Genomic DNA, 20,999 nt, shown 5'->3' with positions numbered 1-20,999 from the left:
CCTTTTATGCCCCTGGGGCATAACTTACGACCCTTGCCCTGAGGGCTTTGGTGTGGAGGCGTCGTCATCTTTAAAGACCTAATTTCAAAAAATTTCAACTACGTTGAATAAAATGGCTATATAAAAATTTTGATTGGATGTGTTTGGGGAAAAGGTGGGCGAGAGAGGGGGGCTAGTTGCCCTCGAATCACTTTCGAGACTTTTAAAAAGGGCAGTAGTCCTTTGAATTTCCAATCGAATGAGCCCTTGTTCAAGTTTTTACGACAAAGATTTCAATGAAAACTTATAACCCTTGACCTGAAGACTGTGGGGGGAGTATTCTAATCAAAGGTATAGTTCCATGAACTTTAAACCACGTGCAATAAAATGATTATCTCAAAATTTCGATTGGATGTTTTTGGGGAAATGGTGGGCGTGGAAGGGGTGTTAGTTGCCTTCCAATTACTTTCGACAATTAAAATGGGAAATAGCCATTTCAATTTTCAATCGAATGAGCCCTTTTTGAAGTTTCTACGACAACGCGTCCAACAGAAACCTTATATGCCCCAAGGGTATAACTTACAACCCTTGCTTTGAGGGCCGTGGGGGGATTGTCATCCTCAAAGACCTAATTTCCAGAACTTTCAACTAAGTTGAAAAAAATGACTATCTTAAAATTTTGATTGGATGTGTTTGGGGAAAAGGTGGGCATGAGAGGGGGGTTAGTTGCCCTCCAATCGCTTTCGAGATTATTAAAAAGGGCACTAGCCCTTTGAATTTCCAATCGAATGAGCCCTTCTTCAAGTTTCTACGACAAACATTTCAGTAAAAACTTATATGCCTCCAGGACATAACTTATAACCCTTGCCCTGAAGACTGTGGGGGGAGTGTCCTAATCAAAGGTATAGTTTCCAGAACTTTAAACTGCGTGGAACAAATGGCTATCTCAGAATTTCGATTGGGTGTTTTTGGGGCAATGGTGGGCGTGGAAGGGTTGTTAGTTGCCTTCCAATTACTTTCGACTATTAAAAAGGGCAATAGCCATTTCAATTTCCAATCTAATGAGCCCTTTTGGAAGTTTCTACGACAACGCCAACTTCAAACCCTTGCCCTGAGGGTTGTGGGGGAGTGACACCGCGTTCTTTAGAAATCTTATATGCCCCAAGGGCATAACTTACAACCCTTGCTTTGACGGCTGTGGGAGGATTGTCATCCTCAAAGACCTAATTTCCAGAACTTTCAACTATGTTGAATAAAATGGCTATCTTAAAATTTTGATTGGATGTGTTTGGGGAAAAGGTGGGCATGAGAGGGAGGTTAGTTGCCCTTCAATCGCTTTCGACAATTAAAAAGAGCACAAGCCCTTTGAATTTCCAGACTAATGAGCCTTTGTTGAAGTTTCTACGACAACGCTTTCTATAAAAACCTTATATGCCCTCAGGGCATAACTTACAACCCTTGCCCTGAGGGCTGTGGGGGAGTGCCCTCCTCAAAAAAATTATTTCTCTATAGAAATCAAGGACACTGAACAAAATGTCTATCTAGAAATTTTTATTGGATGTGTTTGGGGAAAAAGTGGGCGTGAGAGGGGGGTTAGTTATCCTCAAATCGCTTTCGACTATTAAAAAGGGCGCTAATTCAATCGAATGAGCTCTTTTTCAAGTTTCTAGGACAAAGATTTCAATAGAAATGGTGGGCGTGGAAGGGGTGTTAGTTGCCTTCCAATTACTTTCGACTATTAAAAAGGGCACAAGCCATTTCAATTTCTAATCGAATGAACCCTTTTTGAAGTTTCTACGACAACGCGTTCTATAAAAACTTTATATGCCCCCAGGGCATAACTTACAACCCTTATCCTGAGGGCTGTGAGGGGGTTGTCATCCTCAAAGACCTAATTTCCAGAACTTCAAATTACGTTGAACAAAATAGCTATCTCAAAATTTTGATTGGATGTGTTTGGGGAAAAGGTGGACTTGAGAGTTGCCCTGAGGGTTGTGGGGGAGTGACCTCCTCAGAAACATATTTTCTATCTGGAAATCAACTACGCTGAACAAAATGGCTATCTCAAAATTTTTGTCGAATGTGTTTGGGGGAATGATGGGCGGGGGGGGGGGGGGCTAGTTGCCCACCAATCACTTTTGACTTTAAAAAGGACACTAGCTACTCCAATTTCCAATCGAATGAGAAAAATACAATGAAAAAAATACAAATGAGTGTGCATTGTCAATTTAATATACACATACTGATATTTAGTAATCAAAATGTTAATATTATTTGATTGATTAAAGTTATAAAAGTAAAAACATTTATATTTTTTACAGTAAGGTGCAAATTATGTTCTGGCCTTGGGAAGGCATAGGGGTTTTGAGCCGAACTTATGTTAATTTCTGCTCGTTTTGAGTTTGACTCGGTTATTTATTGTAATTTCTATTCGTTTTGGGTTTTCTTTTATTTATCGATGCTGATTCGTGGTAGTTTCACGCTTGGTAGATTATTTGATTTTATTTTTGCTCATTTTTTGTTTACTGGAGTTCTTAACTTTCCTTTGAAAAATTATTTTGTGGAAAAAGTTTATTTAATTAATGATAAAAAAAGATTGGAGGTCAAGCAGCCCTCCTCTCAGGCCCATTAATTTTCCAAACACATCCAGTCAAAATTTTGATACATCCATTTTGTTTAGTATAGTCGAACGGTCCAGTAACTATGTTTCTAGAGATGTTTGTCAAACCAACACAATTATAAAATCGACGTATTATGCTTTAAATCTAAATGTTAATTTAGAAATAAAACACAAGGCACTTTTTGTTTGGTTGCACGTACTAAAACTCAGAAATATATCTAGCACGACTGGAGGTATTAAGTTGAAAATTACGGGGCTACTATCATTACTACTCCTGCTCTTACTATTTAAATAAAGTTAATGAGTGTAAGTGTGTCCAAACTGTCAAAAAGCATAAAAATAATTTTTTGAGAGGGATATAATGTTTTATCTTATAAAGTCAACTTGAGGATTATAAATTAAATTTAACAATACTATTTATGTCAGGATTAAATATTGGCGAAAAAGTTCCTCGAACATACAAATAGGAAGCCAAACTATGGATTCTTATAGAAAAACCGTAAAAATATAAAGAAATTTTAATAAAGCAGAAATAAAGTCGAATAATCTTCTGAGAGTATAACCACCGTAAATCACCGTCGATTAATAAATAAAACTCAAAACGAACAAACATTACATCGAATACCTGAGCCAAGTTCAAACCGAGCGAAAATTAACATGAGCAGTGTAGACAACTCTCAAGCCTTCTTAAGACTAGAATGTAATTTGCAAGTTACAGAAAACAATATACATTTTAAATGTTTTCAGTTTTTGATTTTAATAAATAATGCAAGTAATTTACTTTAATAAATAAAATTTAATGAAAGTAACGCATTACGTTAAAAAATAAAACGAACTGAAGTTATTGCGTCTATGAGGAAGGTCTAAAAGTCTTCACAAAGCTAAGGTCTAAAAGTCTTCAAATAGGGTTCAAATAAAAGTTCAAATAGGGATAAAATCCTTTTAGGAGACAGTGTTTCACAAACAGTGATAAAATTGCACAAAAATACTAGATATTTCAGTCACGTATGCAGTGATCATCATCAGCAATTAAAAACAGTTATACCATGCAAAAATAGCAATAGAAAATAAAAAAAAACATGATTCGTATTTTTCATTCAATTTTCCTCATAAAGCATTCCTCCTCGTCCCCCCCCCCTAAATTAGTTTTGTAGCCTGTGTATCTGAAGAAGAACTTCATTTGTCCTCAGCAATAGAAATTTGATTCAGAAAATGGAAAAACATGGTTAAACCATGCAAAAGACAGCGATAGCTGTATCCTCATCAATGGTAAGCTAAACTTGCTTTTTGAAATAAAATTATTGAACTATCTTCATTTGATGTCTAAAAATAATACATTTCTATTGCCGAATAAAATCCTAAGATTATATATTTTCCATAAAACGGTTGTATTTGCAGCTTTGCCATTGCTCTGTGGAGTCCTAATACTTTGTATGCATTGACAGTGCCGGTATCTTCGACATAATTTGCGACAGCTGGAATGGGCTAAAAGAATTATAAATGAAAGAAAAAACAACAAGCAGCAAGTAAAGCTATTTAAAGCGCTTTATATTTATTCTATTCACTCTAATGTGTAAAGGGCCAAAGGATTGGGCCGAGGGCCGAGGGAGGGATAGCCCCCCTCACAGACGGCAAAACTTCTGTTTGATTCAAGTTTCAACTTTGCTCCTTATCTACAGTTGAAAAAACTTTTGATTTTATTTAATTTTTGTCCGTTTTTAAAATCATGACAGGAAATCCCTTTCCCTACCCCCTTCGAGTAAAATTGGACCTTTTTTTTGACACTTACGTAGGTTTAAAGCAGATTCTATAATTTATTGTCAACCTAGTGTAGAAAACTGGCAAAATTGCAAGCAAAATATACGAATATACTCGAGAGTGGTAAAATCTTGAAATTTCTGTGAATTATTAGTAGCAATTGGTATCATGAAAACATGCCTATATTTTAGAATCATGATTCACTGGGCTTTTGAGCATAAAAACGCAGTTTACCCAAATTAATTCATTTTGCTAATTAAGTAATTGACTTAACAAAAGAAATTTAATCTAACCAAATTAAAAACATATAAATTTATCATTAGTTTCGCAAAAACATAACTTTTGTAATAATATACAAGCAAGTTGAAAGAGATCATTTCTTCAGAAACTCAAAAAGGAAAAGCAAAATAAAAAGAAAAAGAAATACACGTAGAGGACCACAATCCAATAAATTAAATCAATCAGAAAAAAAAGAGGATATAGCATTAAAACCGTGCGAAAAATGTACAGAACTACGTAGAGAAAAAGACGCAGGTAATTGATAATGAAGGTAAAGCGGAAAATAATTGTTGAAGGTAACTGAAAAAACATTTCCAGATGACTAACAATAATTGGCTATCGAAGTGACCGGTATGTAAGTAGTTATCATGTACCCCAACCCCCTTTCCCAGACAATTTTCATTTCGAGACTCACGAGAACTGACACTTCTACATTTGTCTCTTGTTCTTATTCACTTACGTATTTCTTCCATTAGTTTAGGTACTTCTATTCATTCGTCTGTAAATTATTTTCTTTTAAAAGGAAAATCTATTTTAATTTAGAATAACATACATGATTGAACATACTAAACATTTTCGTGTATCAAATTACAGCTACTACAATATTTCTCCAGCCAATGTAAATTCGACAAATGTAAAAAAGATTATTCTTCCCTAAGGTCAAAACTAGTTTTCTATATAATATAAGAGAAATTCGTCTTTTTAAGACGAACAATAAAGGTAACACCTAGTTTCTGACGAAAAAATGCAAGGAAAAGCCTTTTCTATTACCAAACTTATTTCATTTAAAAGGATAGTGAGCTAATTGCTATCGACACCTACGGTATCCTTCTGTCGGCTATTCAAACTCTATCCAGGAATGGAAGGAGATTTTTATCGGATGGAAAGGGGGAAGGGAGTCAGCAGAAAGTTTTCGTAAGTGTCAAAACTATTCACTGATGATAAAAAGGAAATCATCCATTTTTATGACTAGGAATTACGATAAAGGTCAGCGTATTTTTCCAACAAATAAAAGCTGGTTTTCATAAAAAAAATATTTCTAACCATCAGAACTTATTCTTCTACAAAACACATGTCAAGCTAATTGTTAGTCAAACTTATACTTTACTTTTTGTCGGCTTGTCAAGCTTAGGCCAGAAAAGCGATGAGATTTTTATTGCATTGGGGGAGGGGGGAGTGAGGCAGAATATTTTTTTCCCAAGGGTGAGGGATAGTTATCTATAATAAAAAAGAAGTACGCTATTTAAGACGGAGAATGACGGTAAGGGTCAGCTTAATTTTATAACGTATTAAAGAAAATAAATGAAATAAAACTTATTTTCTATCATTTAAACCAGTTTTCTAGAAAACAATATCGAACTAATTGCTATTAAATATTTGCTGCGTCTCTGTCGGCCAGCCAGACTTGGGTCCCGAGACGATATTTTTATTGGATTGGGGAGATGAGAAGGGGGGGGGAAGAGGAAGACAGCAACTTAGTTTTTCTAAAAATTCTAAGCTGATTTACATTTTACAACGATCATTGAAACTCCTTTCTTGCACTGTTACCCTTTATGAAGTTTCAATAATTGAAAGGTAATGTTTAATTTTATTTGTTTTCAAAAGTCCTAGTAGGAAAGCTTACCTAGGTTACATTGCGCTATAACTGGCTCCCAACAAGGTCCATATGCGAGGCTAAAATACTCAAACAAGCAATTGAAATCATGATAGTACTTCAATCCACATAAGCTCCTCTCGACCATATCCGACTCCCAAGGCTCCTCTATGTGCACTTTATAAGTCCTCTTTGCTCTTGGCGCCGCTTCCATCTCTGCACCAGCCAATCGGCCAATTATCGTAAGTTTCTTGATGTCTACAAGAGGCTGAGGGAAGTCGCGGAGCTGGTAGCGCCATGAAGAGCAGCCAAATCGGACCTCCCGGCACCAGAGAGTATTGAATTCAATGCCGTCATCTGGCCAGGGCCTGAAATGAGTGCCATCTAAATAACTGCAGGATCTAATTTATTGAATCAATAAATTTACCTCTTTATTTTTAATTTTTCGTCTTCTTTGAGCATCTTTAGGCTACGCAGGGTAACTTTGTCAAAATCCTAGGGGAGGGGCAACAATGGCGCTGATTTTCCAAAATCAAGTGAAAATGACAGTGGAAACTAAAAAATAAGCCATTTGGTACCGTAAAGATACTATTTGTACTCTAAAAGAACTATAAAGGCACTTTATAATACTATAAAGGTAAATATGTACTAAAAAACTGATTTGTTTCTGTTGATGCTTGAATTATGCAGGCTTATCTTAATTTTGACAAGATTTTTAAAGAAACTAAATTTCAGCTGGGGGGATGCAAACTGGGTCTGGGGGGACTGGGGTCTGAGGGAGGGGGCGAACTAGGGTCTGGGGGGCAAATCGAAGTCTGGGAGGCAGTTGCCCCCACTCCTGCACCATAGCAAAATACGCCATGTAAGGCTATAATATTAACTCTACTAATTTTTAAAGTTAAAGATCTAAGTATTATAAAAATACTGATTGGTTCTCGGATGATGTCTGAACAAAATCATACATATAGTAGACGTGGTTAAGAGTGATGTATGGGGGTTACAATCCCTTTTGGGACTGCTATGTTATGGCACCCTTTATTTAAAGAGCGAATTCACAATAAAATACTGAGTAAATTTGGACTCCAAGTTTGCCATTCCTTAGGATTTCAGTCCTGAGCCTTGGATTTTGCAAAACGTACATATATTTGATATTGCCCCCCAAAAAGCTGGCTAAGTATATCTTAATTACTTTTAATGTTGTCTATATCATAATATTAATTAATAATTAAAATTATTTATATCATTTTGCATCCTGGGTTTCAGAGGCTGCCCTATATAAGCCTATAGAACTAGATAAATAAAGTAAACAGCTTGTATAAAATAAAATTTAGCTTTCAAAATCATTAGTTTTTGTATTTTTTCTGGTTTGTCTTTTTATGCTACGATAAAAAAAAATAAAAACGATAAAAAACGCTACATAAAAAACGCTACATATAAAAATATGTAGCTACATATAAAGATATGCTACAATAAAAAACGTGACGGAAATTGAAAGTCATCGGTCAAATATGTAAACCGCTGATTTGTTGCTCCAAGGCGCTCAAGTTGCTATTGAGTTTTAAAATAGGCAACTAAAAAAAACGTTAAATACCAGCTTTACTGAAAATGCAAAACCACCATGATATGCATGCTTTTTTGTGTTTTATGATGTTAACCGTTAGACATGTAAGCAACTATTTGAGAAACCCTTAGATAAAAAATAGGGTAGAATTGGAAGCCATTTCTACGATGTACGATGTTTTATTTTAAAATATTCATAATGCAATTATAGCACCATATTTGTAGTTAGTGTGTAAAAAAGCCCCTAAAAGCCATTTTTGGTTGTAACAAACGTCAACTATGGAATATGGGCTTTATTTTTTCTAAAAATCAATAATTCCTAAGCTTCGGATTTATGACCACTAATTCAGGTTAAAACTCGAGGCCAATTTTGAAAATTCTTGGGCACATACTGTGTTTGTTTTCGAAGGCTCATTTAGCCATTCCAGCCAAATAACTCCAATTAATAACATTAAGAGGTACTAATTCAATGAAACAACACAAAATAGCAGGTCCAACGGAGCATCAATATAATTATCTCAGCTTCACCATATTTTTGTCTTTCGTTTCGCAGTTAAATTTTAAGAGTCCCTTAAAAGTTAATTCCTTAAACCGTTGGCCTCAGCTGCAATTCCAAAAGTGTCTGACAGCGAGACATTACACGAAGATTATGAGTGATTGTTTTCATTTATATTGAAAACTGACTTACACCGGTAGCCCCATCTACTGTGTATGAGGCTCTCTGACTCTAGAACCTTCAGCCCAAACTCTTTCTTAACTCCAATAAACACCCTGTGGTGCTCTTAACTTCGAGTTAGAAAAAACTGAAGCAATTGCACCACTAGAAGAAAAATCCAGCAATTAGCTGGTTTCTGGTGATTGTTTAGATCAGTCACCGGACGTTGACTGTTTGTGTAGTTATTATTTTTGCGATTGAAGGGAAAAGAGTATATAGTGAAATTCTGACAGAGCTTTAAAAAACAGAATGACATTAAAGAAATTTGAGATGCAAATGTAACTTAAAGAAGTTTTTGTTTTTGTTATTAGGACTTTTCTTCCTCAATGCTGCAAAGACCTTCAAACTTTTTATAAAAAATGTATATTTGTATTACTTTTGCTTTCCGACCCTAAATATTTTAGGAAAACCGAGGCTTGAAATTAAATTATAACGAAGAATAAAAAGTTTAAAAAAGCGAAATTCCCTAAAACCAGGAGGCAGGCAAACGCCCCCTCCTCCAGAAGAAAATGGCGGGCCTGTAGAGCAGCAACCTTGTGGAAAGTCTTGTTAAATTACAATTTGTAGTCTGAATTGGAACAAAAGAAAAATAAGAACGTTTCTGTTCACTTGATACCAACATTGCCTTTGTTTGGCAGCAATCGATGTTACCCTGTCACTGCTTTCACTAAACTCATTTTCTAAGCAACACTTTCATGGATAATGCCAGACAGATATTAGCGGACAAGCCTGTTCTGTTCAATAGTCAATTTCTGATGAATGTATAATATTGAAGATAATTTCATAAACCACATTGACCATGGTTTATGATAAACCGTATATAACGTTTTTTTTAGAATGAGGTTTTACTTAGGCCAACGTTCCAATCACAAAGGGATACCTACCTCTAACCCCTCAGATTGAAAAAGGCTAGTGCAAAAGAAGCCCTAGTTAAAATTAGACAAAATCTTAGGTAGCATTTTCCCAATCTAGCTAATTGGGTTGACTTACCTAGTGAATGAAAGAAATTTTATCAATTCAGTCACTGATCTAATTGGGTCTAATAGCGTCATTTACTGATAATAGCATCATTTAATAGCACCATTTAGCATCATTAACTGATCTAATAGCATCATTTTTTTTGTGAATCGCAGATTTTAGGAGAATGGCTCAATTTTCAAATTAGTATTTTCGGCTTAACAGTCTTTAAGTAAAAAATTTGATCTTCTAACTTTCTCTTATAGCACTAAAGAAAACAGGTAGTTGTCCTTTCGAAATATATGTTTGTTTCGTACAGTATATTCGTTGGCCTTTTAAAACCCCGTTCTCTTTTTTTCCCAAGACCACACTGCCTTTTCTATGACGAAACAAATAAGAGTTCCGAATAGGGACATGTAGCCTTTGCATCTAAAGCCTTTGTGTATATTTTTGTTTCACTGTCTAATAAAAGGACCTATCCCTATTTGGAACTCTTATTTGTTTTCTCATTTTTCGAAATTTGCGTAAAAATTCTAATGACGATATTAATCTAAAAACATTTTAGCTTGCAAATAAAATACACTACTGAACAACTTTGAAAAATACTTATTTGTATTACTGAATTTGTAAATACTGATAGTACGTAGAAATTTCATTTGGCGTTTCAAATTATGTATGTGAAAACGATAAGCTTATAAGCTTATATACAACCACTCCATAGGCTCCAAAATATAATCTGAATACGGCACCGATCAACTTGTTCTTGTTTTTTTAATTGAAGTCTCTATCCTCCCTCCGACAAGTTATCTCCACTTGCACTACTGCTCCATAAGCTAATACGCCTAACACTCAGAAAAATGGTACAGTTGGTACAGTAATCAAATAAACAGTAAACAGTAAAACCAACAAGAGAAGTGGTTGTAGTACTTGAAGAACGGTAGCCTCCCTCCGATAAGTTATCTCCACTTGCACTACAGCTCCATAAGCTCATACGTCTAACACTCAGAAAAATGGTACAGTTGGGTAACCCACAAGAGAAGTGGTTGTAGTACTAGAAGAACGGTAGCCTCCCTCCGACAAGTTATCTCCACTTGCACTACTGCTCAATAAGCTCATACGTCTAACACACAGAAAAATAGTACAGTTGGATAACATACCAGAGAAGTGGTTGTAGTACTTGAAGAACGGGAGCCTCCCTCCGACAAGTTATCTCCACTTGCATTACTGCTCCACAAGCTCATACTTCTAACACTCAGAAAAATGGTACAGTTTCTTAACCGACAAGAGAAGTGGTGGTAGTACTTGACGAACGGTAGCCTCCCTCCGAAAAGTTATCTCCACTTGCACTACAGCTCCAAAATCTCATACTTCTAACACTCAGAAAAATGGTACAGTTGGGTAACCTACAAGAGAAGTGGTTGTAGTACTAGAAGAACGGTAGCCTCCCTCCGACAAGTTATCTCCACTTGCACTACTGCTCAATAAGCTCATACGTCTAACACTCAGAAAAATAGTACAGTTGGATAACCGACCAGAGAAGTGGTTGTAGTACTTGAAGAACGGTAGCCTCCCTCCGACAAGTTATCTCCACTTGCATTACTGCTCAACAAGCTCATACTTCTAACACTCAGAAAAATGGTACAGTTAGATAACCGACAAGAGAAGTGGTTGTAGTACTTGAAGAACGGTAGCCTCCCTTCGATAAGTTATCTCCACTTTCACTACAACTCCATAAGCTCATATGTCTAACACTCAGAAAAATGGTACAGCTGGATAACCGACAAGAGAAGTGGTTGTAGTACTTGAAGAACGGTAACCTCCCTCCGATAAGTTATCTCATACTTGCAATACAGCTCCATAAGCTCATACGTCTAACACTCAGAAAAATGGTACAGTTGGATAACCGACAAGAGAACTGGTTGTTGTAATTGAAGAACGGTAGCCTCCCTCCGACAAGTTATCTCCACTTGCATTACTGCTCAATAAGCTCATACGTCTAACACTCAGAAAAATGGTACAGTTGGATAACCGACAAGAGAACTGGTTGTAGTAATTGAAGAACGGTAGCCTCCCTCCGACAAGTTATCTCCACTTGCATTACTGCTCCATAAGCTCATACTTCTAACCCTCAGAAAAATTGTAAAGTTAGATAACCGACAAGAGAAGTGGTTGTAGTACTTGAAGAATGGTAGCCTCCCTCCTATAAGTTATCTCCGCTAGCACAACAGCTCCATAAGCTCATAAGATTAAATCTCAGAAAAATGGTACAGTTGGATAACCGACAAGAGACGTGGTTGTAGTACTTGAAGAACGGTAGCCTCCCTCCAATAAGTTATCTCCACTTGCGCTACAGCTCCATATATTCTCATACGTCTAACACTCAGAAAAATGGTACAGTTGGATAACCGACAAGAGAAGTGGTTGTAGTACTTGAAGAACGGTAGGCTCCCTCCTATAAATTATCTCCACTTGCACTACAGCTCCATAAGCTCATACGTCTAACACTTAGAAAAATGGTACAGTTGGATAACCGACAAGCGAAGTGGTTATAGTACTTGACAAACGGTAGCCTCCCTCCGATAAGTTATCTCCACTTGCACTAAAGCTCCATAAGCTCATACTTCTAACACTCAGAAAAATGGTACAGTTGGATAACCGACAAGAGACGTGGTTGTAGTACTTGAAGAACGGTAGCCTCCCTCCAATAAGTTATCTCCACTTGCGCTACAGCTCCATATATTCTCATACGTCTAACACTCAGAAAAATGGTACAGTTGGATAACCGACCAGAGAACTGGTTGTAGTACTTGAAGAACAGTAACCTCCCTCCGACAAGTTATCTCCACTTGCATTACTACTCCACAAGCTCATAGTTCTAACACTCAGAAAAATGGTAAAGTTAGATAACCGACAAGAGAAGTGGTTGTAGTACTTGAAGAACGGTAGCCTCCCTCCGATAAGTTATCTCCACTTGCACTACAACTCCATAAGCTCATATGTCTAACACTCAGAAAAATGGTACAGCTGGATAACCGACAAGAGAAATGGTTGTAGTACTTGAAGAACGGTAACCTCCCTCCGATAAGTTATCTCCACTTGCAATACAGCTCCATAAGCTCATACGTCTAACACTCAGAAAAATGGTACAGTTTGATAACCTACAAGAGAATTGATTGTAGTACTAGAAGAACGGTAGCCTCCCTCCGACAAGTTATCTCCACTTGCACTACAGCTCCATAAGCTCATAATTCTAACACTCAGAAAAATGGTACAGTTGGATAACCAACAAGAGAACTGGTTGTAGTACTTGAAGAACGGTAGCCTCCCTCCGACAAGTTATCTCCACTTGCATTACTACTCCATAAGCTCATAGGTCTAACACTCAGAAAAATGGTAAAGTTAGATAACCGACAAGAGAAGTGATTGTAGTACTTGACGAACGGTAGCCTCCCTCCGATAAGTTATCTCCACTTGCACTACATCTCCATAAGCTCATACGTCTAACACTCAGAAAAATGGTAGTTGGATAACCGACAAGAGAAGTGGTTATAGTACTTTAAGAACGGTAGCCTCCCTCCGATAAATTATCTCCACTTGCATTACAGCTCTATAAGCTCATACGTCTAACACTTAGAAAAATGGTACAGTTGGAAAACTGACAAGAGAAGTGGTTATAGTACTTAAAACACAGTAGCCTCCGTCCGATAATTTATCTCCACTTGCACTAATGCTCCATAAGCCAATACGCTTAACAATCAGAAAATTGGCACAGTTGGAAAACAGACCAGAGACGCGGTTTTAGTACTTGAAAAACAGTAGCCTCCCTCCGATAAGTTATCGCCACTTGCACTATAGCTCTATAAGCTCATACGTCTAACACTCAGGAAAATGGTACAGTTGGATAACCGACAAAAGAAGTGGTTATAGTACTTGAAGAACGGTAGCCTCCCTCCGACAAGTTATCTCCACTTGCATTACAGCTCCATAAGCTCATACGTCTAACACTCAGAAAAATGGCACAGTTGGATAACCGACAAGAGAAGAGGTTGTAGTACTTGGAGAACGGTAGCCTCCCTCCGATAAGTTATCTCCACTTGCACTACAGCTCCATAAGCCCATACGTCTAACACTCAGAAAAATGGTACAGTTGGATAACCGACAAGAGAAGTGGTTGTAGTACTTGAAGAACGGTAGCCTCCCTCCGATAAGTTAACTCCACTTGCACTATAGCTCCATAAGCTTATATGTCTAACACTCAGAAAAATGGTACAGTTGGATAACCTACGAGAGAAGTGGTGTAGTACTAGAAGAACGGTAGCCTCCCTCAGACAAGTTATCTCCACTTGCACTACTGCTCAATAAGCTCATACGTCTAACACTCAGAAAAATTGTAAAGTCGGATAACCGACAAGAGAAGTGGTTGTAGTACTTGAAGAACGACAGCCTCCCTCCGACAACTTATCTCCACTTGCACTACTGCTCCATAAGCTCATACTTCTAAAACTCAGAAAAATCGTACAGTTGGATAACCGACAAGAGAAGTGGTTGTAGTACTAGAAGAACGGTAGCCTCCCTCCGACAAATTATCTCCACTTGCACTACTGCTCCATAAGCTCATACGTCTAATACTCAGAAAAATTGTACGGTCGGATAACCGACCAGAGACGTGTTTGTAGTACTTGAAGAACGGTAGCCTACCTCCGACAAGTTATCTCCACTTGCACTACTGCTCCAAAAGCTCATACGTCTAACACTCAGAAAAATGGTATAGATGGATAACCAACAAGAGTAGTGGTTGTAGTACTTGAAGAACGGTAGCCTCCCTCCGACAACTTATCTCCACTTGCACTAAAGCTCCATAAGCTCTTAATTTTAACACTCAGAAAAATGGGACAGTTAGATAACCGACAAGAGAAGTGGTTGTAGTACTTGAAAAACGGTAGCCTCCCTCCGAGAAGTTATCTCCACTTGCACTAAAGCTCCATAAGCTCATACGTCTAACACTCAGAAAAATGGTACAGTTAGATAACCGACAAGAGAAGTGGTTGTAGTACTTGAAGAACGGTAGCCTCCCTCCGGTAAGTTATCGCCACTTGCACTATAGCTCCATAAGCTCATATGTCTAACACTCAGAAAAATGGTACAGTTGGATAACCTACCAGAGAAGTGGTTGTAGTACTAGAAGAACGGTAGCCTCCCTCCGACAAGTTATCTCCACTTGCACTACTGCTCAATAAGCTCATTCGTTTAACACTCAGAAAAATGGTACAGTTGGATAACAGACAAGAGAAGTGGTTGTAGTACTTGAAGAACGGCAGCCTCCCTCCGACAACGTATCTCCACTTGCACTACTGCTCCATAAGCTCATACTTCTAAAACTCAGAAAAATGGGACAGTTGGATAACCGACATGAGAAGTGGTTGTAGTACTTGAAGAACGGTAGCCTCCCTCCGACAAGTTATCTCCACTTGCACTACTGCTCGATAAGCTCATACGTCTAACACTCAGAAAAATGGTACAATTGTATAACCGACAAGAGAAGTGGTTGTACTACTTGAAGAACGGTAGCCTCCCTCCGACAAGTTATCTCCACTTGCACTACTGCTCAATAAGCTCATACTTCTAAAACTCAGAAAAATGGCACAGTTGGATAACCGACAAGAGAAGTAGTTGTAGTACTTGAAGAACGGCTTTGTAAGATTAATCCATGAAAACCGTCCATTGATCCCTTTAAAACAAAAATCAACAGACACGAATTAAGTGAGAACACAAATTTAGGGTAAAAAGCCGAATAATAGCATATCATAACCTAAGTTTTAAGGAGCCCAGCGCCATGGATTCTGTAATAAAATCAAACAGTGGATGGAATCATGGAAAACCAAGCAGTCTCTGGGCAACTATTTTGAAACTGTAAAACATGAACACCAAAATAAAAGAAATTTGTGAAGACAAGCCATAAGGCTGTGTATCAAACGAGACTGGATGAGCTTAAAGCTCTATAGTAACTATATCCAGAAATAGAGCATTGAACATTATCTATATTGAAAGAAACGTTTAAAACGAGTCTGAAACCCATCCAGTATTATCTTTTGAGCCTTTTTAGTTTATAAGAGAAGTGACAATTTCTGTAGTCCATATTCTTTAAGGAGTTTTATTCCCGTTTGGACCACATTTTATGTTTTAAATAATTTTAAACTTAAGTTTGGAGCTTTTTTTTCACGCATTAAAAATTCTCATAAAATACTACATTCTTATCTAACCCTAATTTACCGATCAGACCAGGACAGAAAACTTGAGAGTTCGCAACCTTTGATTTCGTTCTAATAAACAAAGAAAACCTAGCAAAAAAGAATCCAGAATGAAGATAAAAGGTCATACTCACGAATCGGAGTCAATTTTACGAATTGCTGAAATGGCTCTCTCTTTTCCATGCATTGAAGGATCTGCCATCGCAAAAATCTCAACATCTTTCACAAGCCACTGAAAAAGGGCCACTGATGGGGGAGTTGTACCATACATTTGGCGATGACGCAATATGTAAATTTCTGCTGTCTTTTGTGATAAGTTTCTATAGAGTTCTTCGATTTTTGCCTTGAAAAGAATGCAAATCCTTCTTAAGAAATAAGAACCAAAAGTATGTGACAATTAGAGAATATCTAGTTAATGATACATCCATGAATGTTTACAAAACGCCATCCAAGTTTAGAGATTGCAATATTAGCTGGAGCAAAAATATCTCTGTTTGACAGTAATCTTCCAGATTGAGTATAATTTTAATAATGATTGATCTTATCTTCTGATTATCGTTTATAATTACTACTTAATTATTACTAACGGCTTGATGACTTGAGGTCAAACTAACGATTGAAGGTGTTAAGGAAGAAAAAAACATCTTCTCTCAAATCCCTCGGACAAACACATTCTGTAAAATTTTCTATTCTATTTCTAGACAATATGGAACTTGAATATTACTTCTTACACTGATATTACTATTCATCGGTTCAAATTAGCTATTACTAATTTGAGCCAATCATAATAATTTGGAACATTTTTTTCATTTATGGGTTTCCATATGGCTTGGATTAGCAAGTTGATATTACGATTTCTGATCCTAAGGAGCTGTCGACACTTAAACATTTTTGCCTCTCAATTACTCGGACTATTTGTCTTGGCTTTTTTCTACAATTAGCCATGTCTTGATGCCTACTGCAAAATACTTGGTTTTCAATTCAAAATCAACGGACTTGACCATGATTCCATTTTAAGCTGATATTAGTCTCTCAATCGAACTATGTAACTTTATCCAATCCAACTTGTTTGGTTCGTTAGCAGTAACTAAATTTTAAGATAGAGGATACCTGGTTCCAGCGAGAGACAAAGATGTACGGAAACAAAAAGGCTAATGCTATGGGTGAACTTCTAATAGCATTGTATGATTTAGTAATAGCAGTTTTCAGCCAATCAGAAACTTTCTTGAGACATCTGATTGTTCAAATTAGCCCTAGTGAAATCACTACTACTACTAACCTACTAATAACTCACTGCAGCACCAAGCCGCATGAGGCCTAAACAGCAACACACGCTCCTCCTCCAGCCCAATCTATTCAAAGCCTCCCTCTTTACACCCTCCCAAGATGTTCAAATTTCCCTTAAATCTTTCTTTACATCCTCCTACCCAATTCAGGGAAGACCAGATTTTCGTTTGGTCCTAGATGGTTGGCCAACAAGGACAATCTTTGGTAATCTTTTACCCTTCAACTGCAGAACAGGTCCAAACTATCTTATATCTTAGCTATTATGGCATTACGCCTCCTAAATCTCGGCATAAGTAAAATCCCATTGTGAATTTGCCTTTAAGACAAGGTGAATCAGAATAATACATGTGAATGGACAAAAAACCCAAACGTATTATTCCACGGTTGTCAATCCTTACTTTGATATGGTGGAGTTCGCCAACCCTCACAAATAGGTTCCCCTTCACATAGAAGGGTTCAAACTTGCAGTCCCAGCATTTACCTGGTTTCGCACATATTATCATCAAAAAAAACAAATTTAAACCAAAAAAAAAAAAAAAAAAAAAAAACTATAAATCTTAATTTATGTACAGACGTTCTCAAATACTTCTTGAAACGTGTCAGAAAATATTAAAACCCAACCAAGCGGGTTCATTTTTTACCAAAGAAAGAAGAGGGAAAAAGTCGGTCCTAAGAAGCATTAAGGTTAAAAATTCTTTGGTTCCCCTACACAGTCAATTGTTTAATACAATTTATTTATGGGCATTCCTAAGTTTCTTTTAAAGGTTAAAGAAAAAAAAAAAAAAAACTCACAGGTGCTAGGCATTGGCCAGCCTTCTTCAGCTCTTCAATTTTTCCATCGAGAGCTTTCTTTCGCTTCAAGCTTTCTTTATATTCATCTTCTAGGAGTTCATAGTTAGCACGAAGCATTACTTCAAATGGGTCATCCGCCAATTCCATTGAGAAGCAGCCAACTTTAATACGTAGATCTCGTGGCAGTGGACTTTCAGCCACACTTGGCTGAGTTCTGTTAGATCGATGAGCTTTCCTAAGCCATTTACTAACTCCCATTAAATGTTCACTGAAAGAATCTGCAAAATTGTAACCATGCGGGAAATATAGACGAAATGTGCCAATGTCAACAACCCTGAAATGTTTGGAAATGAGATCAGCTTTACATTTCTAAGGTTGTACACACAACAATAATTCCGATACTAAAGAGATGAAGATAATTTAATTGTATTTACAAAATAGAAACCCAGTCGGAACTCAGAGCCGGTCAAACGACAGGCTTGAAAAGGAAAAGAAACCACAATATGAAAAATTTTCGAAGTTTTCGAACCAAAAATAGTTTGACCCCTCCCCCTTTCAAAATATCCTAAATCCACTTAGCCCCTCACCCCCAACGCGAACTTTTCGTGAAAGCACTAACACCTGTCTCCGAGTCGTGAAAAAAAGTTATAATTATCAAACTCCCTTAAATAAGACCTAATGACTGCTTGGAATCTCTATGCATACATAGATAAGTGTATTTTAAAACCAAAAATACGGCCATGAACACAAAAAAGGCACAACTATCATAAGCTTTCATCAATGATCATCACAAAACACTTAGACGGAACACTTTATTTAACTAATACTAGTATTTAATGCTTAACGCTAGGAAATATGGTCATGTACACTAGAAAAAAAGCCCAAACATAATAAACTTACATCAACCATCATAATAAAAATACTTAAATGAAACACTACATTTACTCAATACTATGATTTTTTTTCTAGTGAGCCTCAAGATACCTCGCTATTCTACAAATACAAAGAAGAGAGTCTGAAGGAGACAAACGGATCTGTGACCAGTAAAGGAATACAAAGAGAGCAAAAATCAAACGAATATTTAGTCCGTATAAAATAAGGAATCTTCAGCGTAGATATAACAAAAAGAAAGAACAACTAGAATCTAAAACTAAAAATATATATAAAAGTAAAACAGACTAACTAAAATATGTATATACAATTACTCACATATACAATTGCCACCTACCCTTACGAAAACAGAAAAGTAACAGAAGAGTTAATAAAAAAAGAATAAAAAGAAGAACAAATAAAAAAGATATATAAAACTAAAACAGACCGACTAAAACATATATATGTATATATATATTTACAACTACTCACATATACAATTGCTAGCTACACTCATGAAAACAAAAAGTACCAGAAGAGTTAGGTTTTAGACTGCTTGCGCAGGACGGGAGAGCATCCCCAAGAGCGGAAAACCATTAATATGATGTTCATGCGTGTTTAACTTAATTAATGATTTAGCTAAACACGCATTTTAATTGAGTGGTATTTTAACTGAATATGAAACATAATACTGTACGTTATCGTACCCCTGATTAGACTGTTTAAACTTCCATTAGTGTCTCTCTAATATAAACTTATAGACGACCCAAACTCTACCAAAAACTAAAAGTGATGACAGTGTTTCTTAGAACTGTAAACAGTTTTAAGAAGTTCCGGAAAATTTAAGTTACTAAAAAAATTTAAGAAGCTACTGGCTGTTTCTAGCTAAAGTCTCTGGCTATTTCATCTTGTTAGTGGTTAAGTGTTATTCTTATCTTTTAGTTCAGACTTCCACAGAGAATTTAAGTTTTTTTTTTCAACCCATGCCACCCAAAAATCAAGACTTCAAAGTCGTTTTAACAAATTATAGTAATTTATATATACTTGCCCTTGTTTTACTTTGAATCCCCCCCCCAAGATTATATTTTTCTGCTCTACCCTAGGACTACCATCCTTCGTATTTGTCTGTTCAGCTTAGAGGATTGCCACCAGCAATAGCGACACTTTTCATACAAGACACATACGCTCGAGGTTATGCTTCGGACCTGTACTTCCCCCTAATATCCTTCAGTGAACTTCTCCCTATATTTTTTCTATAGCTTGCATATTGTTCTTTTGTACCCACATGAATGTTGGAAAATAAAAATATAGGGGAAAAAGAAAATGGTTCAGTAACCGATTAGTGTAAATACTCACGTAGCTTTGTTGCTCTGCAACTGGAGCCGTTCACAGCCTTCTCGTTCTACATTTAGCTGTTCATCACGATCTGTTCGGACAAAACTTAATTCTCTAACTGTAAGTATTCTTTGATCATCGAATACCAGTTCACCTGCAGATACATTGATTCAAATCTTATTCTTAGAAATCGTCAACTGAGATGACCCTATAAGTGAGCTGCATGTCAAAAGAACTCCGTAAATCATATAATAAAAAGGAAGAATTATACCAAATTGGCAAAAAAGGTAAAAGAAAAGTTTAAAGGCACCTTCTTTTGCTTCACTGGTGTCGGCTTCTGACTTTGCTTCCAAACTAACCAACGTTTGAGGAATACATCTATATTTCACCACTGCGTTTATGGACTATATTTTTTTCTGAGGGAATTTCACGAAGACAATCCTGGTACTATAGAAATGAATAGTTTATTCATAAACTATTCATTTAGCTATATGTCTATATGAGGTGAGCTATACGATCTATATGCATTTTGCCAGTCTAGCTATAGGCTATACTTTTGTTTACTGGAGGAGTTCCATGAAATCGAAAAATGTGCGACAACTTGTTCTCTGTGGCAGAAAGAAACGGTAAAACTACTTTTTTGCTTCCCGGGGCTTCATACACAATCCTGGTATTACAAACACAAAGTGTTTAGCTCATAGCAGAGTCTGGTGGCGAAACATTGACAATAAAATGAAAAAATATTTGGCAGCTCGTAAAAGAAACACAAAGAAACACATATTTGGCAACTGGAAAAAGAAACACAAAACATTCCACCACTAAGTCTATTAGCTATATTTTTCTGGTAATAACTAATTATTAACACAGTGGCGGTTCTAGACCTGGCCAGGGGGTTAGCTGCCCTCCAGTTTTTCTGACATCTGAATTTTTTTTTTTTTTTACATTTATTTAAAAAAAATCCTGTGATACCCTCCCCCCCCAGATTATGAGGCCTAAAATCGCTAC

General features: G+C 36.7%; 1 protein-coding gene across 1 annotated transcript in view; it reads right to left on the bottom strand.

Annotated features, from left to right (window-relative positions):
- The window catches only part of LOC148945882 (protein hobbit-like), a 192,442-nt gene that overhangs the window by 117,547 nt on the left and 53,896 nt on the right, over positions 1-20,999 (bottom strand). Inside the window, 4 exon segments of the mRNA XM_089097541.1 lie at positions 6,261-6,598; positions 15,845-16,053; positions 17,790-18,123; positions 20,016-20,166. Of these exon segments, the coding sequence (XP_088953667.1) occupies positions 6,261-6,598; positions 15,845-16,053; positions 17,790-18,123; positions 20,016-20,166 (1,032 nt within the window).

This window comes from Artemia sp. Qi Xiang Cuo, chromosome 12 (genome assembly GCF_049724085.1).
Source record: "Artemia sp. Qi Xiang Cuo chromosome 12, ASM4972408v1, whole genome shotgun sequence".
Lineage (NCBI taxonomy): Eukaryota > Metazoa > Arthropoda > Branchiopoda > Anostraca > Artemiidae > Artemia > Artemia sp. Qi Xiang Cuo.
The sequence above is the reverse complement of the archived record's forward strand: the minus strand, read 5'-3'. Positions and strand labels throughout refer to the sequence as shown.